This window comes from Leptodactylus fuscus, chromosome 2 (genome assembly GCF_031893055.1).
Source record: "Leptodactylus fuscus isolate aLepFus1 chromosome 2, aLepFus1.hap2, whole genome shotgun sequence".
Classification (NCBI taxonomy): Eukaryota; Metazoa; Chordata; class Amphibia; order Anura; family Leptodactylidae; genus Leptodactylus; species Leptodactylus fuscus.
In genome coordinates this window covers 64,567,562-64,589,549 of record NC_134266.1, presented here as the reverse complement: position 1 = coordinate 64,589,549, position 21,988 = coordinate 64,567,562, and the positions used below count along the sequence as shown (strand labels likewise).

The 21,988-nt window shown below is 40.6% G+C and overlaps 1 protein-coding gene across 1 annotated transcript in view; it reads right to left on the bottom strand.

The window, feature by feature from the left end:
* GDPD1 (glycerophosphodiester phosphodiesterase domain containing 1) overlaps nucleotides 1-21,988 on the bottom strand; it is a 60,911-nt gene that overhangs the window by 29,146 nt on the left and 9,777 nt on the right. Inside the window, exon 2 of the mRNA XM_075263894.1 lies at nucleotides 6,728-6,770. Within this exon, the coding sequence (XP_075119995.1) occupies nucleotides 6,728-6,770 (43 nt within the window). The remainder of the gene's footprint in view (nucleotides 1-6,727; nucleotides 6,771-21,988) is intronic.

Below are 21,988 nucleotides of genomic sequence, written 5' to 3'. Positions count from 1 at the left end.
ACGGCCGCAAAATAGCGCCGTGTATAAGATCCACGCTCCCATTGAAATCAATGGGAGCGTATACAGCCCGCAAAAGCACACACGGCATATACGTGCCACATCACGCGGCACGTTACTCCGTGTGAACTCCCTTATAGTAATTTACTACACCATGGGCCAATAGATACAGCTAAGGCTGGGTTCACACCTGCACCCAGATTCCGTTCGGGGATTTCATCCCTGAATCCACTTGAAATTGCGAGCTGGGCTTTTCTCTCCGCATTTTTCCAGGAAGAAACAGAACAGAAACCCAGCAGACCTCATAATATAGTTTCTGCAGGTAACTGCTTTTTACGCGGATTGGGTTTCCCTCTTTCAAAAATGGAAACCGGAATGAGGGTGTAAACCTAGCGTGAACAAAGTGAGAACAAAAAATATCCGTGCCCACACACAATTGGCTTCAAAGCTGGGGAAAAAAATAGATAAAAAATGGATACATTCATCTTCCAACAGTTTCAATACTACAATAATCACATGTAACATGCCGCAAAAACACTGTAGCAAAAAATAACATTTTTGCTATATTTTTTCCAATGGCATTTTTTAGCTGCGTTTCATTACCTGAGTCCTGATGATTTTCAGTAGCTTTCACGGTTTTAATCTGAACACTGGGACTTCTATGTTGGTGTCATTTCAAACCAAATTTTCCCATTGTTTAAAGCATATAAATCTTAATACGCTACCATATGCAATACCCGCTTTATATAACTTCCTTGTTATACATAACACAGAAATGTCAATACTATGCAAAGTACACTTTGTAGAAATAGGCCTGCTCCAATATCTTATTTGACTCTATAGCAGACCTGGGCAATGTGCGGCCCGCATAACTAGTGGAAGGTTTTTCAAGGACCTGTGATGATGTCATCACAGCCTATCACCAGGATAGGCTATGACTCGTTAGTGGGTGGAGCCACACGGAACTGTGTGCTTGCTGCAAGGTGCCGGCTAATGGGGCTGCTGGATGATAAAGAGAGAAGAGACAGCATGTGTGAGCAAGAGGGGGTACTAGAGGCAGATGTAGGGGGGCAGCTAAACTTAAAGGGGCTCTATCACTGGGAAAAGTCATTTTTATCTAATCACATCCTTGCATAGGCTTTAGAAAGGCTATTCCACACTTACCTTTTGTATGTAGATTGCTTCAGTGGTGTCTGAATAAGTCCGTTTTTATTGATATGCTAATAAGCTTCCAGCCAGCTCAGGAAGTTCCCAGCAGCCTCCTCTCTCCCATTATCTTCTATGTGTATGAAATCAAACAGGAAGCTGAGTCATCATCATCACCAGCAGCAGTCTCCCATAGGAAACAACAGGAGAGGTGTGCACCATCTATTGTGCACTAGTCTAATTAGCATATGAATATAAACGGACTTATTCAGAAACCACTGAGGCAATCTACATACAAAAGGTAGGTGTGGAATAGACTTTCTAAAGGCTATGCAAAGGTGTGATTAGTTAAAAATGACTTTTCCTAGTGATAGAGCCCCTTTAATGCACATGGAGGGGGGGCATTAAACTAGGGGGCATATGGAGGGAGACATTAAACTGGGGCAGCTGGAGGAGGATATTAATCCATGGGGGGTAGCTGGAGGGGGACATGTCTACCTCTAGTTGCCCCCAGTTTAATGTCCCCTCTAGCTTCTGCTGGTTTACACTGGGGCACCAGGAGAGGGACTTAATACTGTGGGACATTTGGAGGTAAACATTATAATGTGGGGGGGGGGGTATAATGTTAGGGTGACTGTAGGAGGATTTTACTTTGTGGGGCACATGGGAAAAATGATTGAGAATGGGCGGAGTCAGCAGAGAAGTGGGTGCAACTAAGTTTGCCGCGACGCTCATGGCCCTCTAGAACAGTTACAATTTCTCACGTGGCCCCATGGGAAAATTAATTGCCCACCCCTGCTCTATAGTATACATTTCATAGAACGAATATCACACAACCATCTGCAGATGTTACCTACACAATGGGAAGGATACCCATCCATGAAGCAGCATCAGACAATAAATAATACCAATAATAATAATAAGCAAATAAAGCCTACTTAACAATCAATCTTTATTAAGAATTATTAAAAAGACAAGGGTCCAACAACTAAAAACACATAAGCACAGGATGGGAGGATCAGGAATAACAACCAAAATAAATCTAGAGCGGATTATAGATAGAATCAGCAGGCTATAAATGCTAAATAAATAATGTCCAGTACACGCAATAATGTCCAGTAATATCATCCATCAGTCCATAATACAATAATAAATAAAGTCTACAATAAACACAGACCCTCAGTAGTCGACCACACAAGATGGCACCAATATTGAGTTATAGTCTGCTGATTATTTTCTCTTGGATATTATTATTTTGTGACCTCCCGGATGACATCCCTGTGCTTATGTGTTTTTAGTTGCTGGACCCTTGTCTTTTTAATAATTCTTAATAAAGACTGACTTTTAGGCCAGGGCCCCACGGGCTGGAAACGCCACGATTTGCTTGCGGCGGAAACGACGTGGGAAAAATTGCAGTGTTTTACATAATTGTAACAGAAAGTCCATGGAGGAAAATTCCATGAACTTTCTGTTAAAAGAGCTGCGGGAAGAACCATGATGCGTTCACGCCGCGGTTTCCGCCCCCTCGGACCTTAGCCTTATATAGGCTTTATTTGCAGATTTTGTTTGTTTTATTATAATAAAATCTATTACATAAACATTATACAAAGAGATAAGAAAAGTGACCAAAAATTATAATTCTATCATTTATATATGGCAAGGACAAAACAAAACACATTTTATATCATTAGATTGTTTTCTCAGTCTTTTTATTGATTGAAGGCTTCTTAAGGCTAAGGCCTACTACATTAAGGCTAAGGCCCCACGGGCCGGAAATGCCGCGCTGTGGCAACAACAGCGGCGTGAACGCATCACAGTTGTTCCTGCAGCGCTTTGAACTGAAAGTTCACAGAGTTTTCCTCCGCTGACTTTCTGTTACGATTATAGCTACGGGAAAGCTGCCAACATTTCCGTAGATATAACTGATATGCTGAGACTTCCAAAACCACGGCGATTTTGGAAATAGCAGCGTGTCCGCACTGCAATTTTTTCCGCAAGGTGGGCATGGGATTCGCATGAATCCCATTCACTTTGCCAAATCGTGGAGTTTCTGGCCTGTGGTGCCCTGGCCTAAAGTGGTTATCCAGGAACTGGCACAACCTATGGGGCGGACAGGAGAGGTATGGCATAGATAAAAAAAACATATTCATCTTGTCCATTGTTGATGTCTGTTCAGGCTTGTCCTGGGGCCTTGTTGCTGGAAATCCTGAACACCACATGACCATTCAGACCAATCTCAGTGGTCGTACCAAGAAATAATTGGTATATGTGATTGACATCACCGATCCCTTTCCAGCAACCACTGAGGCCACTGGTTGATCTCAGCGATCATGTGACATGTAGGACTTCAGACAAAGCAAAAAAAGTTCAGCAAGGTGCAATAAGAAGTAGTCAGATTTATCTGATGCAGGCTTCTTCATCCTACCACCCGACTTCAGTAAAGAAACTGTTGATTATAGTTTGGGCAGGAGGACAAAACTTGCATGGAAGACATCAGACTCTTCGTTGGTGGCAACATTGATTTCATGTTCTTGATGAAAGTCAGAAATCTGTTTCTTTTGAAATGGCGAATTATTCAATTCAATTTAATAGAGCCTTAAAAGGTGTGTAGCAGGTCTCCAGCATGGGCCACCAGTGCTCTCAGGTGTAGCTTAGGGATCCAGGGGTCCATTTATAGGGTTTGCACAACCTGAGGTGCCCCAAACTGCCACATCTCTATCTGTGAAGTCTCATCTCATTCCGCCAGCAAATGTCACCCCCAATGTTTATTATGATATTATCATCCCCATGACATTACTAAAACACTGACTTCCTACAAAGGACCGATGAGTTCATGTCCCTGACAGCCCTCTTCCAACAACTTTATTATCGGTATCCTTGTTTGCTACAACCCCCAGGTCTTAGATCTTGAAGGGCATAAAGCGATGGCAGTGACATTAGCCACCATAACATTAGCAGCAGAGGACAGTGAACCACACACAAATGGCAGGACCCAGTGTCGGACAATCCCGGTATTGTGGGGTTTTTTTTAAATAAAATTGGTTACACTATATCCTATTGGATGACATTTCATTGCAATATGAGGGCAGTTGCTGAGGGTTGGAGGCGCTTATTAATCCAACTTTATTTTCCCAACATTTGTACCCTTGTGATGTTATCAGAAGAGAATAGTATAGCATGTAATATCATTTAAAGTGGGGGTAGGTCAAGTATTAGCAACTGATAGACAATGAGGTTTGTAGTCCCTAGTGAAAGATTTGTGCATACATTTTATATAGAATAATATCCTGGTTTATTTGCAGTATATTAGACAGAGGAAGAGATTTTCTGTGCAGATCTATTCAGGAAGAAAAACTATGTACTTAGGCTCCTAGGGACTCTTTTTCTTACAAAATATCTGTAATGTGATTTATCCTAAGGCTTTCTCAGCTCTCTTATTAACATAAACTTGATGACAGAGAGACGTGCAAGCAGCGGAGCTGGGAATCCGAAAGCCCGCAGCACTGTGCATCGCTCGCCCCAGATTGGTGGCTTTAGGACACCATTAGACTCTTATATCATGTCACTCTCCTAATTAGAAAGACAACGAGGGGGGGCGACTATGAATCAGGATCATATTATTATTAACCCAACATGTTCCTTTGACATGTCATGTGCAGGAACGCTACCCTCCCTAGAGTTTAATGCTGACAATTCCCCTTAAGTATGTGCCATGATTGTATAATACATACTAAGAGATTATCAACAAGAGTTCGGGGACTGTCTTATCCAGCCCCAAGGGTGTAAAATGTATTCTTACAATATTCTTACAAGGCACAAAATTCCAATAGTCAGCTAAAGTAAAACAGAACAAATAAACATGACTGAAGGATTACCCAGAGATTTCTCCAAGGTATTATGTTATAATATATATAGGTATTGACCTAATATTGCAGTATAACCTGCTGCTCCATTAGTTCAAGGAAAGTGCTGGCTTTGCTAAACCTACTACATTAAAGGAGTCTTGTGTGGGGGAGTATTATACATTCTGCAGTGCCGAGTCATTAGGAACTTGTCATTTTTAATTGCAAATTGGAACGGGGAAAGAACTGGTCGTGTCCATGGGTAAAAGGCTCCATTGGGAGGCCCATTACTAATACGCTTACATTCAGCAGACAAATAGTGCTGCATACAGGGTTATTTTTTTGCTGCAAAAGGACGGGCATCTTGGCCAAAGACAAGAGACGGCCTTTATAAGTCAATAAGGTCTATTGACCACAGGAAATATCCATCTGGATGGCTCTAGCATTGTGTCATGGTTTCCATTATTCCAAACACAAACCACAACGCAGAGTATAAGACTGATGGATGAAGATACTAAAAGGCTCAGAAAGAGATTTTCCAACTAACACTGAAGAAACCACCAGTAACCATAAGACCCTATATTGTTCTATATATTTATTAAAAACACTCTATGTCTTGGAGAGCTATGTGACAATCAATATGGCCTCTATATAGGCAAACTTACTTAGTTCTGCAGCAATATAGAAACAGGGGTTATACTACTGCACCAAGCAGATTAGGCACCTTTTATATACAAACTGCTATTGAAAACAATAATTGGACTCATGCATATGGTCATGTCAAGGTGTATACTTATATATTGTAATATAATGTAATATGTATACTTATATAGCTTATATAGTGTCAGCCTATTGATTAACCTATTAAATACCATCATTACTCTGCTCACAGGACCTTATTGACAGCAATAAGGGGGCCGTCTGGGTCATTGCCATTAAATTGAATGAGGTCCATTGGGGTTCACTGGTATTCTTTCTAAATTGAAGCTGTGATGCTAGTAGATTAGTAAATAGTAGTTTTACATTGTTACAATGTACTACTTTTTTATAGGTAGATTTGTTCCACATTGTTATACAAAATTGACAACAACAAAAATTGGATATCAATGCAGCTCGAGAAAGGGCTGACAGCCAGATACTCTGCGATTCCTAAATGTACCCTGGGGTGGACCTACCATACGTGCAACCTGTGCAGATGTAGGGTTCCTGTAGGTAAGGGCACCCACTGCCCCCTACTGGCTATCAGGTTACCATATAACGGACCATGGTCAAGGATTTCATAGCTCACAATTATTATGATCAAAGAAGGGGGGTCTATGATAAACTACTAGACATCAAGAGTCTCATATAAAATTCTTCCATCCTTGTCCACCCTTGAATCTACCAAGCTAAGAATAACCTTCTTGGAGGAGCACCGCGACCTCTGTCAGTAAGAATCAGTGCTTGTTTTACTTTTATTTTCCAATTCCAAATCAATAGTCTGACCATTCGGCCTATCATTGCCCAATAGTAAAGAATCTTAAGTCAGTGTAAGTATGGCCAGCAAAGCAGACAGAAAAGGCTTTTCTCACAATGTCAGATGTGATACGAAATACTTCAGACTTGTTTTGGGAACTGTATAGTGCAAGTTCTTATAACCTACTAGTTTCCCTATAGATAAGCTATATTCCTGTTTTTCAAAGGATAAATGTATTTTAGAAAAACATTATAATATCTGTTCATAGAATATACAGAATACTCACTGTCTGAAAGCAGTCATTGTATTTTCTAGATTTTCTCCAGCACCTTTGAAAAAAACAAAAATATATGTATTATATATAATAATGTACATTAAAGAGCTGCTACATTTAATAGACTTTATTGCATTGTACTTAATATGAACGTTCCAGTTCTTTTCATACAGTATGCCATTCTTGTTTATGCATGTATACAAGCTTACACAATATGTGGAGCAGAGAAAATACCTCAATACCAGCAAGTTGGAACCTGAAACAAAGATCCCGCAATTCTAAATTACACGTTGCAACCACTGCCCACAGTTCCATCATATTCAATGAGTAGGTGAACCTGCCAGGGCCGGGATAAGGCATTCTGGTGCCCAAGGCAGATAAAGCAAAGTGAACGCAAACACCCATTTTGCATCATATAGTCACTTTAGAATTTCATGTGTACGGGGCAGATGTTCAGTCACTAACACAGTCCGAGACAGGTGTACACTGGAAACAAAACAGCATATACATACACACACATATACAATAAACATACACATATACAATACAAGCATATGCAGCATATACACACACATAGATTTACGCACATCATTCATGACATTTTCCTGCATACTTTGTAATCAGAGACAGTCTAAGAAAACAAGCACACAATTTTTTTTATATTCCCTCTGATAGTAATTTTACTTGCAGAACTTCATGGCCATTAACATGATTTTACATGTAAAATCATTTTTAATACTGCACCAACAGCGTATCTGCACAGGTTTTGGCCGCAACATGACACCATAGCCCAAGGTCAGTCCCCAACATTAAAACAGACCCATAAATAAATATATAAAAATATGAAACCCAGACCCCCAAACCACGTACAAAGCCCATATACCAAAATATATACAGAACCTAAAATACCTACAAACCTCATACTGAGTATCAGTGAAAACAAAGAATTGCACCCAGCAAACAGAACAAGAGAAGAGATATTGTGCAGTATTACAGAATTACACTCAGCATATATTATACACTAGCTGGTACCCGCGACTTCGTCTGCGGTGATTGTAGCAGTGGGTATATACAGGCGTGGGTAAGGTTTTCGTACTGTGTATAAGGTATGGGATATGACATGTAACTTTGTATCTTGTTTTTGCTGTAATTGCGAGAATACGTGAGACTTTTGTGTTGAAGTTAATTTGTATTTGAGCTGCTATACGGTGTTGGTATAAACTGTACACAGTGTCTTTGGGACAGAGGTATTTGAAGTTAACCCTTTCCCGCAGATGGCATTTTTTGATTTTCGTTTTTGACTCCCCTCCTTCTAAACCCCATAACTTTTTTATTTCTCCGCTCCCCGAGCCATATGAGGTCTTAATTTTTCCTGGGACAAATTTTTCTTCATGATGCCACCATTAATTATTCTGTATAATGTTCTGGGAAGCAGGGAAAAAATTCTGAATGGGGTGGATTTGAAGAAAAAATGCATTTCTGCGACTTTCTTACGGGCTTTGGTTTTACGGCGTTCACTGTGCAACCAAAATGACATGTCCCCTGTATTGTGTTTCGTTACGATGCCGGGAATACCAAATTTATATGATTTATTTACATTTTGACCCCTTAAAAAAAATCCAAAACTGTGTTAAAATATTATTTTTTGAAAAGTCGCCATATTCCGACAGCCGTAACTTTTTTATACGTGCGTGTACGGGGATATATAGGGCGTCTTTTTTTGCGGGGCCGGGTGTACTTTGTAGTTCTCCCATTTTCGGGAAATGTTATTGCTTTAATCACTTTTTATTCAAATTTTTATCAGAATCAAAACAGTGAAAAAATGGCGGTTTGGCACTTTTGACCATTTTTTCCACTACGGTGTTTACCGAACAGGAGAAATATTTGTATAGCTTTGTAGAGCCAGCGATTTCGGACGTGGGGATACCTGACATGTATATGTTTCACAGTTTTTAACTACTTTTATATGTGTTCTAGGGAAAGGGGGGTGATTTGAATTTTTAATCCTTTTTATTTATTTTTTTTATATTTTTTTTTTTAAATTTTTTTTTGCATTTATTAGACCGCCTAGGGGTATTGACATGGGTGGGCGGTGTCGCGGATTGTCAGAGCGGTGGGGGTCGGCAAACATGGCTGCTCCGGAGCGTTAAAGAGAACCTCCTGGAGTATCGGTAAGGTGAGGGGCAAAGTGGTAAAGTATATGTATATGTGATTGTGTGGGGTTAGGGGCGAGGCTGAAGAGGGCAATATGAATTTTGTGGCTTGCTATGGTCCAAAGTGTGTGAGATTGTAGAGATGGTGGTGTGAGTTTGGGTTTTATGGGGGTCCTGGCACAAACGTATGTGCGCTATTGTGACAAAAAGTAGCCTATTATTTAATCGGGTGTATTAACTATGTTTGTGGAAAATTTCAGCCAAATCGGTGGAGCGGTTTTTCCGTGATTGAGGAACAAACATCCGAACATGCAAACATCCAAACACACAAACCCACAAACTTTCACATTTATAATATTAATAGGATCATACACATATGCACACACCCAATAGTCAACTTTCTCAGGCTTCTTCTACTTCTGCCCAGCCTATTGATGTTGCCTATTGAGCACTATGTATACAGTGATCAGATAGGCTAGGATGGTAATAAACCATAATCAGGGTGTCGTGCTGTATTTCCCAAGGTCTTGTACATTTGATTGACAGTCACTTAATACTTTACAGTTATGACGCTGCCTGTAGAATTCCTACACAAGTGCCTGGCATTTCCCAGCTGGAGCCCTTGGAGGCTCTGGCACATCTCATTGCACTTGAGGTTTATTTGCAGATTTCTAAAGACATATTTTTCATGGAAATGGAGCATCTGTTGGACTATCTAAGGTTTAATGGTGCTCAGCATAATGTCCTCTACAATGTGCTGTGACTGGTAGCCAGTTTCCTAGTGAAAGGCTCACTGACACTGCACATTACACAGGATACAGTAGCAATAAACAGTTCATCCACATGTGTAGATATGTTATAATTTGTAATGTGACAATTTCTATCTATATACAGTGTGATGAAAGAAGCCCACTAGTGTATATATCCATACTGAATTAAAAAAAAAAAAAAGTGTTGCGACCAGACTGTGACCTCAAACATATGTGATAGTCAGCTTTGCCCAATGGAGATGGAAAAATTCATTTCCCATCTTTGATGATGAAAGGGGAGGAGGGGAGGCACCCTGGCAGAGGGTGCGCCTACACAAGCCAGGAGTTCACCATTTCCAAAATACCTTGGAACTTTATCACTTTGTAGACGACAGCAAAAGACGGAGTGTGCCCTGCCAATCTAAGAATCTCCAAATGGGGCAACACGGTGGCTCAGAGGTTAGCCTTGCAGCGCTGGAGTCCTGGGTTCGAACCCTGCCAGGAACAACATCTGCAAGGAGTCTGTATGTTCTCTCGGTGTTTGCATGGATTTCCTCCCATACTGATACATAGACATACTGATAGGGAAAAATGTACATTGTGAGTCCTATATGGGGCTCACAAGCTACATAAAAAAAATCTCCATGCTGCATGGAAATAAAAGGACTCTAAGTTACCAGGTTTTCTGTATTTTCTCCCTTTTATTTAAAAACAGTTTTTCTTGCCTTGCCATCATTTATCATCACCGTCTTTTTCATATATAGCACTGAACCCTGTGGGTAGTAAATCAATAAATCTGAAGGGGTTGTCCGGCCTAACATTATATTTATTACTATAAAAAAAAATATTAAAAGCCAAAAAATAAATTAAAGCCATACTCACCTGTCCCCAGGACTCTGGCACCTCCCCATGTGGTCAGGTCCTGCAGCTCTGTTGTTGTCTTCCGGTGGAAGTCTGTGATCAGCGGCCTCAGGAAGGGAACTGAGGATGTCACTACCTGACTGAGGACATCACTACCTGTGACATCCGCGGTGCTCTTACTGAAGTTGCTGCGGCCACGCATTGGCCTCAGTCATTCACGTGACAAATTAGCAGCCTCAGCTGAAGGGAACCAAGATGTCACAACTGGCAAGAAATTCATCAGTAAGAAGGCAGCTGACCGCACCACTCTAGGATTTTTTGCCCTCCCCAGCCTAATCATAGAATACTATTTAGACTGGACAATCTCTTTAATGGTACTTTGTGCTTGCTCTTTGAACCTGATGGAGAGATGTGTGCCTATGTGAGTAGGACTGGGGTGCGATTTATGTTCAATTTGCAGCCTGAGTGAAGGGTGAGTATTACACAAACGTACAGTTATCCTCAATTTTTTTTATTTTTCAAATATTTAGTAAACTGTATGTCATGTACAGATTGTCCTAGCACAAAGGGCAACATGGTGGCTCAGTGGTTAGCACTGCAACCTTGCAGCGCTGCAGTCCTGAGTTCAAATCCTGCCAGGAACAACATCTGCAAGGAGTTTGTATTTTCTCCCCGTGTTTGCATGAATTTCCTCCCATTCTACAGAGACATACTGATAGGAAAAAAAAAGTACATAGTAATCCCTATATGGGTATATGGGGCTCACAATCTACATTAAAAAAAAAAAAAAAAAGATTGTCCTTGCATGTGATATCAGGGGTTTATTCACTCCACTCAATCAATCTTGCAGCAATTGCTATATGGCAGGCTCTTATGTGGTACTATGGCTGAGAATATACACAGACCCAAAAGCAGTGTGTGTCACTTTAAAAGAATATTTTGCAGACAGGGCTGCAGAGTCAGGACTCGTTCACATCTGCGCCCGGGAGTCCGTTCTGCAGGTTTCTGTTTCCTGCACAAAACTGGGCAGGAGACGGAAACCTGTCGGCATCTTTCAAACCCATTCATTTGAATGGGTTTTAAAAGTGTCTGGCTGTGTGCGCCGGTGAGCGTTTTATGCTCTCCGCGGCGAAAGCATTTTTTTTTAAACCGGACACACAGTTGGACATGCAGAACTCTGTGTCCGGTTTTAAAAAAACAGTTTCGCCGCAGAGAGCATAAAACACTCACCGCCGCTCACGGCCGGACTCGGCATGACAGGTTGAGAACAGACTGCCAAACGCTGGTGTGAACCCAGCGTCAGAGGAAAAATGTTACCGACTCCAGCATCAAAATAAAATTATTACTTATATTACACAATTAATTATTAATGTCGTATAATTAATTACACTCCGTTATATATTTATTTTCATAGTAATTCAATCAGTAGGTTTTTAATGAATTGGAGGATTTTACTGCTTCTGGCTGACCATAGATATCAGCCACTTATGAAGGCGTCAGAGCAGAAGTCAGTGATTTTTTTTTCTAATAACTCCACAGCTCTGGTCACATAAATCATTTTTTATATAATACAATATTACGGTAATTACTGCAAAACTATCACAAGGACTTGCCAGTGTTTTCATGTAAGAGCTGAATTGCATCCAGGGCAATTTTAATACTTTAGTGGGCCCTGTTCAAAGGTTTCCTAAGGGGAGGGCAACACGGTGGCTCAGTGGTTAGCACTACAGCCTTGCAGTGCTGGAGTCTTGGGCTTGAATCCCGCCAGGAACAACATCTGCAAGGAGTTTGTATGTTCTCTCCATGCTTGTGTGGATTTCCTCCCATTCTACAGAGACATACTGATAGGACAAAAAAAATGTACATTGTGATCCCTATATGGGGCTCACAATCTACAAAAAAAAAAAAAAAAGGTTTCCTAAGGGGCCCCTCCATCATAATTTAATGTGGGATGCTTATTGTATCCTTCATGGTCTCTGATCTCTAGCTCCTTACACTTTTGCTCCCCCATTCATTTTGTTGTCCCCTGTTTGTCTGCTGTGTTTCTTGTCTCGGGCATTTGTCTTCTCGCTTCCCTTCTGGTACTGGTTCTCCGTTGATAATGGTTTTGTCATTTTTTTCCCTGCTTGTTATGGTTTTTTCTTGCTATGTAATCTCATTAAATTCCCCCAAAAATGACAGTTTTAAAAAAAAAAAAGTTATACTCACCTCACCACTTTCCCACGGTGCTTCATGTAGACTCCGGCACAGACATCCTAAGATGAAGCCTGAGTGGTGCAGCATGGAGCTCTGTGATCCACCATTGTATTCAACTTTATCTGCCTCCTAAGTTGAGTTGAGATTGCTTGCCTAACACTCGGAAAAGCAGGACAACACCCAAAAATGCGGGATGGTTCCACTTGCTCAGTGTTCGGGCCCCTGCTGTCACAGGGCTTGGTGCGGATACACTGTTTGCCATATGGTTAAAGCCACCATGATAGCATCTGTGTGTATAAACCATACACAGTCAGTCAGTTGCTTGTGGCTTAAACAAACATTATGTTTGCAGTGAATCAATGACACGGCTGCCTTATATGAATTACACAACTCAGCAAGCACGTGAGTCATCTAAGGATTTGCAGAATCATGTTGATGTGTTAAATGTGACATTTACAGACAAATGCAGCTCTGAAGAACAATTCCAATGAAAGTGTCTTGTAAGCAGATCTTCCATCTCAGCAGGCCAGACAAAGAACTAGAAACACAGACAACTCCTAACAAGACGTCTTTTGTAGTAATATACTAAACAGCGCGCATAATAATTATGGACTGTATTCCACATAAGCATATTAGTATCAATACAGTATCGCCAAATTCCTTCCTATGCTGACCTCAACAACGTTATTAATATATATACAATGAAAGCCTTTGTGTTACGAGTGTAAGCTGCTCCCAAAGTGAAAAGAATGTGGGCAAAAATGTCTAGCCGGAGGAGATCAAGGCGAAATTATTAAGGAAACTCTAAGGGACCTAATGAAACGCAAGTATGTATAATTAGAATATAGTATGGAAGCGAAGTCAGCACCGACAGCCTGACCTTGTGAAGGTTCGCCCATATTTTTATAACCGTATAACTACTGGCTTTGAAAAGTTCAGTCATGTCGGTGGAAACGCGTATGCAGGTTGTTCCATATTACAATATATATGTCTTCGAAAATCAGTGTCACAGGATGAGTGTGGTACTGCAGGTTCTCTCCATTAATTCTATATCAAAGACAACCCATATATAGGTGTGACAATCTTTAGGGAAGGAAACGGCTAGATTGCCATTTGGCTAACAGTAGTGATATAAGAATACAGCAGACTTACGCTAGATTCAAACTAGCAATTGTGTTTCCGTCTTTCGGCTCCACTTGGGAACTTGAAAGACGGAAACCGTATCCACTTAAAAATAATACATGGAAAACCCAATGACCTAATAGATTATAAGGGGGTCCACCCGTTTTCTGCCAAAAACTTGCAGGCCTTTTCTGTTTGTCAATTTTAAGCAGAATGTGGGACGGATTCTCGTACGGAGACTAGAATGCTAGTGTGACATTCACATTATAGTTATGAGTTCACCGTCTGTCCTCGGAGCCACTGATGACTTGTTGCAATGTATGCAAAAGCCTGCCAATAAATGTGTGAAAAAGCCAAAGCATGCTTACTCTTTTGTGAAAATACTTTAAAATCTCACTATAGATTACAAGGCGTCAGGTGAAATCTATGCCATAATCTGCATGTAACACAGTAGGATTTAGCTGATTTGTAGTGAAATCTGAGATAGAAAATGACCTTACTTTATCTATGCCTTTATTTCAAGGGATTGTCAATTTTACTTCTTCCACATAACAGTTTTGTGGCTCAGCGACAGGCTGCAGATCAGCTACCTTATAAATTGGGGTTCTGAAAAACCATGTACCCTTATTGAGCACGTGAGGAACTCACCGAAAGGGAACATGTTCTTTGCATTCAGCAGGAGCAAAGTCTATGGTCTCTTTTTTATGCCAATAATATGGCCACTAGGATCTCCTACCTGGCCATGTTAAAGGACAACTTATGCCGCAGAGGAAGACCTGCCAAATATACAATTTACCAGCAGTGTGGTGCACCTCCGAATGTTCACCAATAGCTTAATAAAACTCTTCCACAATGTTGGATCAGCTGCACCGGAAAAAGTTTCACCAACAGTGTTGGCTTCCACAACTGAAAGCCTCAACAGACAGTCCTGAGACTTCTTTGGGTTGAACTACATCAAGAATACAGTGTATGGCATAACAGTGGCTCAGTGGTTAGCACTGCAGCGCTGGAGTCCTGAGTTTGAATCCTGCCAAGGACAAAATCTGCAAAGAGTTTGTATGTTCGCCCCATGTTTGCGTGCGTTTCCTCTCGCACTCCAAAGACATACCGGTTGGCGGAAGAAAAAAAAACCCACATTGTTTATGTTCCCCCCCCCCCCTCCCCAACCACAGAATGTGAACAACATGAAACAATGTGTGACAGAAACAGAAGAGTTCATGTCTGAGGATAAAACTTGGATAGATAGTATGTGAATATATTGATACTCTATTCTCTCGGTAATAAATACCAAGGCTAGAATTTTGCACCATTGTTTTTGAATAGTAGTGACAATTCTATACAAAGAAAAGAATCCATTGTCCAAGCTTCATACCTTGAATACAATTTTACCAGAATATAAACCGCTTGTAAAAGCATCCTGTGCTGTGAGATAAGAGAGAAGCTAGACAGTGGTAATACAAGCAAGCTAGCGTAGGAATAAGTATGTGCAGCCTCCAGGAGAGACTGAACTCTTAGATTTGTCCGACATTAACTCACCCAACATCTCCATATACCGTATATACTCGAGTATAAGCCGAATTTTTCAGCCCATTTTTTGTGCTGAAAAAGCCCCCCTCGGCTTATACTCGAGTCAGCAAAAAAAAAAAAAAAATTCTTTTTTTTTTCTTTTTTTAGGGGGGGGGGGGGGGTCTATGACCAGCCACAATATTAATGTATAGAATCTCCCATAAAATAGTGCAAAAAAAAAAAAAAAAGAAGATTTAAAAAAAATTACAGAATACATACAGAAGTAGAAAATGACTGTGAAACACAAACACATTAGGTATCCTGTGTCTGAAAGTGCCCGGTCTACTGAATATAGGGGATCTGCAGTGCTCCTGTTCCGTCGGGGAGGGGTTAATAGGAGCACTGCAGATACCCTATATTCAGCCAGACTGAATTCCAAGTGGGGGAAGAAAAAACAGTCCTCAAGCTCAGGAAAGGGGCAGACAGACAACCAAACTTTTGAAATTTTCCAGTAGCTGCTGCATTTCCCCCCTAGGCTTATACTCGAGTCAATAAGTTTTCCCAGTTTTTTGTGGTAAAATTAGGGGCCTCAGCTTATATTCGGGTTGGCTTATACTCGAGTATATACGATACATACATGTGTGACCGAGCAGTGCATGTGTAATGAACTGCCACTCACTACGAAAGGATCAGGCAGTATCTTTCTCAATATCTACCATCAAGAGCGGGTCGTCAGACTTCCTTACACATTAGATGGTCGGCTGAATTGGTCGAAATTGGCAGGTCTTTATACATTTTTTTTATGGAGCAATAATAGGGCTGTCATAGAGATTCATGAGGTTGATTCTATACACATGCATTCTATAGGGACCATTATATGTGGATCAAATGAATATTTCTGTACATAAAATTTAGTATGGAGCAGGACAATCAACATGTACAAGCACAGGGTACTGAACAATACATAAGACTTAATAGAGAGAAATAAACAAAGGGGTTTCCAAGACCCAAGATATAGTTATAAAGTACAAATAAAAAAAAAATCCACAACATTAATTTACCCTTTAAATTCTAGCACTGCTATGCATACGATCTCCAACAATCCTACAGTGATGACGTCTGACACATCTGGTACATCATTCACTTCTGTAGCAATTCACTGGTGCAGCGTTCAGGTGCTTTACCTTGGGCTACAGCATCTCATGGGTGACTGTCATCACTGCAGTCCTAATGGATATTCCCTAATCATAATTATGACAATGTATTTAGCTAATATCCTGGGGGCTTCCACAGAGATCCGCCAAATTAGCTTGCGAATGTAACACATCTATATTTCGAATTACGCCCACGGGATTTCATTGCTTAATGTATATATTGCTCAGCTTCAGAATACATACATAATCACACACAACGCACTGGAAGCAATCCGAAAAGACGCTATAATTGTTGTGCTATTTTGACATTGTCTTCTTCAGTCATATGTGATGTTATAGAGATGACAGATGTTAGGGAGAGAAGGAACAAGCATGTTGGAGTTTGATATGTTTGATCATTTCTGCCTGCATGGGGGGCCTGGCAGTGCCTTGTCTCCCTAATCCTAGAAGGCTGACTGCATTTATACAGCTCATAGAGGAGAAGAAGCTTCTTGTTAAAGTGATCTGTGATGGACAGATGTGTAGTGCCAGCAGTGCCCCTTCTATCTGTATAATCAGCGGATCTAATATACGATGGATACAATAATATTATTTATAGTCAAGTCACCATAAAGTTTTCCACTTACATCTATTATAAGCGATTATTACCATAAATGAGTGTCTTGCATGGCAGTCACGCCCTACTTATAGACCAGTGGTTCTTATCCTTGTTTGAGCTACCGAACCCACCAGTTTTATATGCACATTCACCGAACCCTTCTTTAGTGATAAATCAAATATGATTTTTTTTCCAAATTCAAGACATAGGTATATGGTTTTTTTTACTGGCACACAAAATGAACCGTACATATGGCCTAGGGTTCGATCGAACCCTGGAAAAGAACCTCTGTTATAGAGTATACTATGTGAAGGAAGATATATCTGTGTGGAAACAAGGTTGATATCATTGAAGACTGAATAATTCAGCAGCCAGCTCCACCAGACAGGCGTTGTTTTAGTGACATCATCAATAATTTGGATGTAAAGGGAACACCAAGAATGCAACATGAACCTTTCAGCCATGGAGACACTGAGCATCAAATACCAAGGTTAAGGTCTCTTTTTACGCAAGTGGCCAGATTACTTCACCTTGACAAACTGAAGGGCTGCAAATAATTTATCAGCGTCTCTGAGCAGGTCAAGTCATCTGACAAAAGCTAAAAAAGTGGCTTAATACTTACAGCCCACAAGTTCTATGGTCTGTATGACAGCCAATAATGCTGCAGCAATATCCTGAGGATCAAAGAGCTCAGCTATTGGGGTGCTTACGAAAATTTATTTTATAGTTTATGGCCTGTATAATATTAATACAATTATTAATCCAATGTTTAAGCCTTCTTCTGCCAACCTTAATCTCAGGGAATCGGTATAGTAAATATTCATTCTGCTCAATTCAAGGGTATGATGTCAGCCTAGATAAGATATTGTATCTTCACCGACTTGAAGACGACATCTGTTTTACAAGATCAGCCCTATAATTTTTATTTGTTCAGACTGACAGGTTCAAAGGTTAGACTGTAATGGACGTGCATGCTTTTTGCTAAATCATTCTGACAGGTAAGCAAATTGCCACATGTTCAAAAGTACAAGGCTCCTTACATAGAGCCAGTGTTGTCTTAGAGTCCCTGAGTTAGTAAGCCTTATAATACACAAACATACACTAAATTCTTTCTGATACATAAAGAATCTAGAAAAACAAGCTGACTGCGCTCTTTCCAAAGAAAGATACATAACGGTAGCACAAGGCAACTTTCATTCTATAGGTCAATTTATATCTGCATTTACATAGGTGGATTTGTACCCATTCACATGGGTCGGCAAGAGTGGTAATGATTGGGAAAAGACGTTCCAAGGAAAGCCAATCATTGCTTTTTTTGCTACATTTCACACAAATGTAATACCGCCATGTTATCGCCTGGAGGATTCACAAATGTACTTTTTCAGGTTGGATAGAAAATAAGATCTTTACTCTGTACATTAGATCCATTCCAGACTCTGTCTACAAATCACAGCCTAAAGCCTCCATTAAAATGGATAAAAGCGGGAGTCTGGTTAGAAACCTAACCCCATTAAGTGATTGTAGAGGTGATTCTAGAATTTCCAAATATGCCTCTGTTTTGCAGCTTTGGACCCCCATGAAAATTGCCTTTTTATTCATATGGAAATGAGGGGGGAAAGTGTTTGACTGGTTATCTAGAGCTGAGACCAAATCCCACGCTAGCTAAGACACATCCAAAGCAGGTTCCCTGATTTGTACATGAATTAAACTTCAATTTACATGAAAATGGGGCTACAAAGCTGAATAACAGGGGCATATTGGGAAATTGTAAAATTCTGGGATTATAACAAAGTTTAACAACAACTTTCATCTGTTTTAGACCTACTAGAGCATTAGATATACTGCTGCTCATTTCTCCATGAATTATATGAGCAATCGGCACTCCATTCACTTCTATGGGGTTGCAGGCACAATGGAACAACCCCTTTAAAATGTTTTTTTCAATCTAAAATTATTGATGACCTGTCCTGAGGATAGGAGATCAATATGAGATTGAAGAGGCTCCGACACCCAGTGTCCCCAACTATCAGCAGTTCTCAGCAGCTGATACAGGGTCAGTTCACACAGATTTTTTGGCAGTGGATTTTGACGCGGAATCTGTCTCAAAATCCGCTGCCAAAACCGGCTCCCATTGACTTCAATGGGAGCCGCTCGCTTCTTTTTTCCGCTAGCTAGTAGCAGAAAAAAGAAGCAAGATGACTCTTCTTGCCGCAGATTCCACGGCTGAATCAGCCAGGGGTCCGCGGCGCAAGGCTCCCTCCCGACTAGGCCCATTCATTTGGGCCTAATCCGGAGAGGAATGCCACGACAGGATAACGGTGAACTGCAACGGCATGCCGTCACGGCTAGCTGCGCGTAATGTTCACACGCGGAATGCACATTCCGCCATGTGAACATACCCATACAGAGAAAGACCAGGAAGCAGACAACTCTCTATGCCATGTAGTGGCTGAACTGAGTTGCTCCAACTTAGCTCCCATTTAACTTCCTGCTCCTTTCTTTATGGAACAGCTGACTGGTGGGACAGGTCACCAATATTTTTACCCAAAAAACCCTTTAACTATCTAAAATACAAATTCTATATCAATTTATCCAGTCTTTAATCACTAACATTTACCTTATTGATACAATGATATATATTACACTGAAACATGCAGCTATTTCTGATAGGTCTCATTTTCACATCCTTCATATTGGTGAATTATAATGAATCCAATAAAAGTGGTCCAACTGGTTTTCTCATAAAGAAAAAAAGGAGGTATCTAATGAAACTTGTCCTGAAGAGACACAAAAGGTTTAGGATTTCTTTCCATTCATTATGTGCCCTGAAGATGTGACTTTGTGGCACAAGCGGAGACACAGACATCATCGTCTATTAATCCTTAGCCTGGGAATGTCCTGAACTTACTTACACACGTCTGCTGATCTGCTAATCGACAGAGAATGCTGCAGACTGCAATGCAGTCATTTTCCTACAATCTCTGCAATTTTCAATGTATAAATCCAGAAGGCAAGGCAAACAAGGAAGGTCAGCTTAGAAAGAGGATGTGTTGTGTCATAAAATCGGGAGCGGAGACTTGGGAATGGACCATTTGCTAATTTCAGTAAGCCATGATGTGAATTGAAAATGTGACAAATAATCTAGTCCATGGTTTGTCAAGGATAACCGAGACATCTTTAGGACATGAAGCATGAGCAGGATAAGATGCAACATAAAATATAAAAAAGGAAGCATGGTGGCTCAGTGGTCATCATTGCAGCATTGGAGTCCTGGGTTTGAATCCTGCTAAAGACAACATCTGCAAGGAGTTTGTATGTTTTCCCTTTGTTTGCATGGGTTTCCTCCCATACTCCAAAGACATACTGATAGGGAAATAAATTATGAAAAAAGGACCTGTCCCCAAGTCCTAGAAGCCTAACAATGTACCTCATATGAAGCATGTGGCTGTTGACTGTCCCAAGCTGTTCAGCCGATATGCAAATTAAAGTCTACTAGCCAAGTGGGCAGTAACACTGTGGTTTCTCTGGGGTGGGGTCTATCTGTGCTGTATGTTATGCACATTATTGGAGCTTATAGCTTTAGAAAGGCTGAACAAATTTAGATAGTGCCTATCAGAGGGGGGTCACTGGGCTTTTGAGGTCTTTACTAAGACATAAAAAGCAAGTTTAATATGTTCCTGAAGAGAAATAGTTACAGGAAAATGAGACTTTGGGGCGTTCAGACTAGTTTTGGGTGTTCGTTCTGATAGGGTCTGTTAGAAAAAGAATGGATGCCTATCATAATGTACATTTAAAGGATCAGTAAAAAAAACAAACAATCAAATTAACTTCAATTAGTGCCCATTAATGTACAAAAAAATACAGTACATATGCACAAAATATATATAACAGGCAGTATAAGGTAATCTACTACACTATTCTACACAGCCAATAATAATAAAAAAGGAGAAAAAAATACACCAACCTAGCTGATGGTGGCCAATAGGGCTCTGTCTCTAGGAGGGCATATGTCAGAATGGGGTGCCTAGGGCACAGAATTCTTTCTAGGGACCAGCTATACAGCTAAATGCAGTATTGGTCTGCTACCTAGCCCTTACCTTGGAGAATGTATGTCCTATGGCCCTCTTAGTAGCCTGCTTGCTCTCTCCTGCTTTGAATTAGGGCACCCTTAGCTCTGTGACCATGATGATTGTGATAGGGGCTCCACAGGGAAGATAGTGTTCAACCTGCTTTTGATGCCTCTGCACAGTAGCTAGAGACATTACCACCTCTGCCTGCTGGGGGGCAGTGTAAATATCCTTTTCTCACTCCATATAATCTAACAGACCATTTTACCCCTCTTAACGCAGGTCTATGTCCTATCACCTATCCAACCAGTACTTTGTTTCTCACTGATGAGTGGAAATAGACAAAATAGCTGTATATGGCTAACGTATAGTGTAGGTTCTGTGCTTTCTGTATATTGTACTTCTGTATGACTTGGCATACATTTGTATTTATTATGCTGTTTGCACTGGTCACAGTCCCATGTACAATGTACGTTTGTGATTTGATGACTAATTGTAATTACAGCTATACATATTGACTTGAGAATAAAGCCAAACCAGAATATCTCCTCCAAAACAGGGATAGAGATCTACAAACTGGTGTTATATATAATACCAGTCTGTAGATCTCCATCTTCATTTTGAAGGAGATATTCTGGTTTGGCTTTATTCTCAAGTCATGTCACTTGCTTTCCGGAAAACTAGGCACTGATTTATAGAAAGCTGCCTTCCAAAAAGTTTCTCTTTTGCCATCAAGGAGAATGTATTAGCATATTTCTTCTCAGACTTCTCTTGGCAGAACACATATGGTCTGTAGGACTCTGTACACCTGAAAAAGTGGCCTGCAAAAGCAGTCTCCTTAAAGAGACTGATGCACATGCGGTTTTA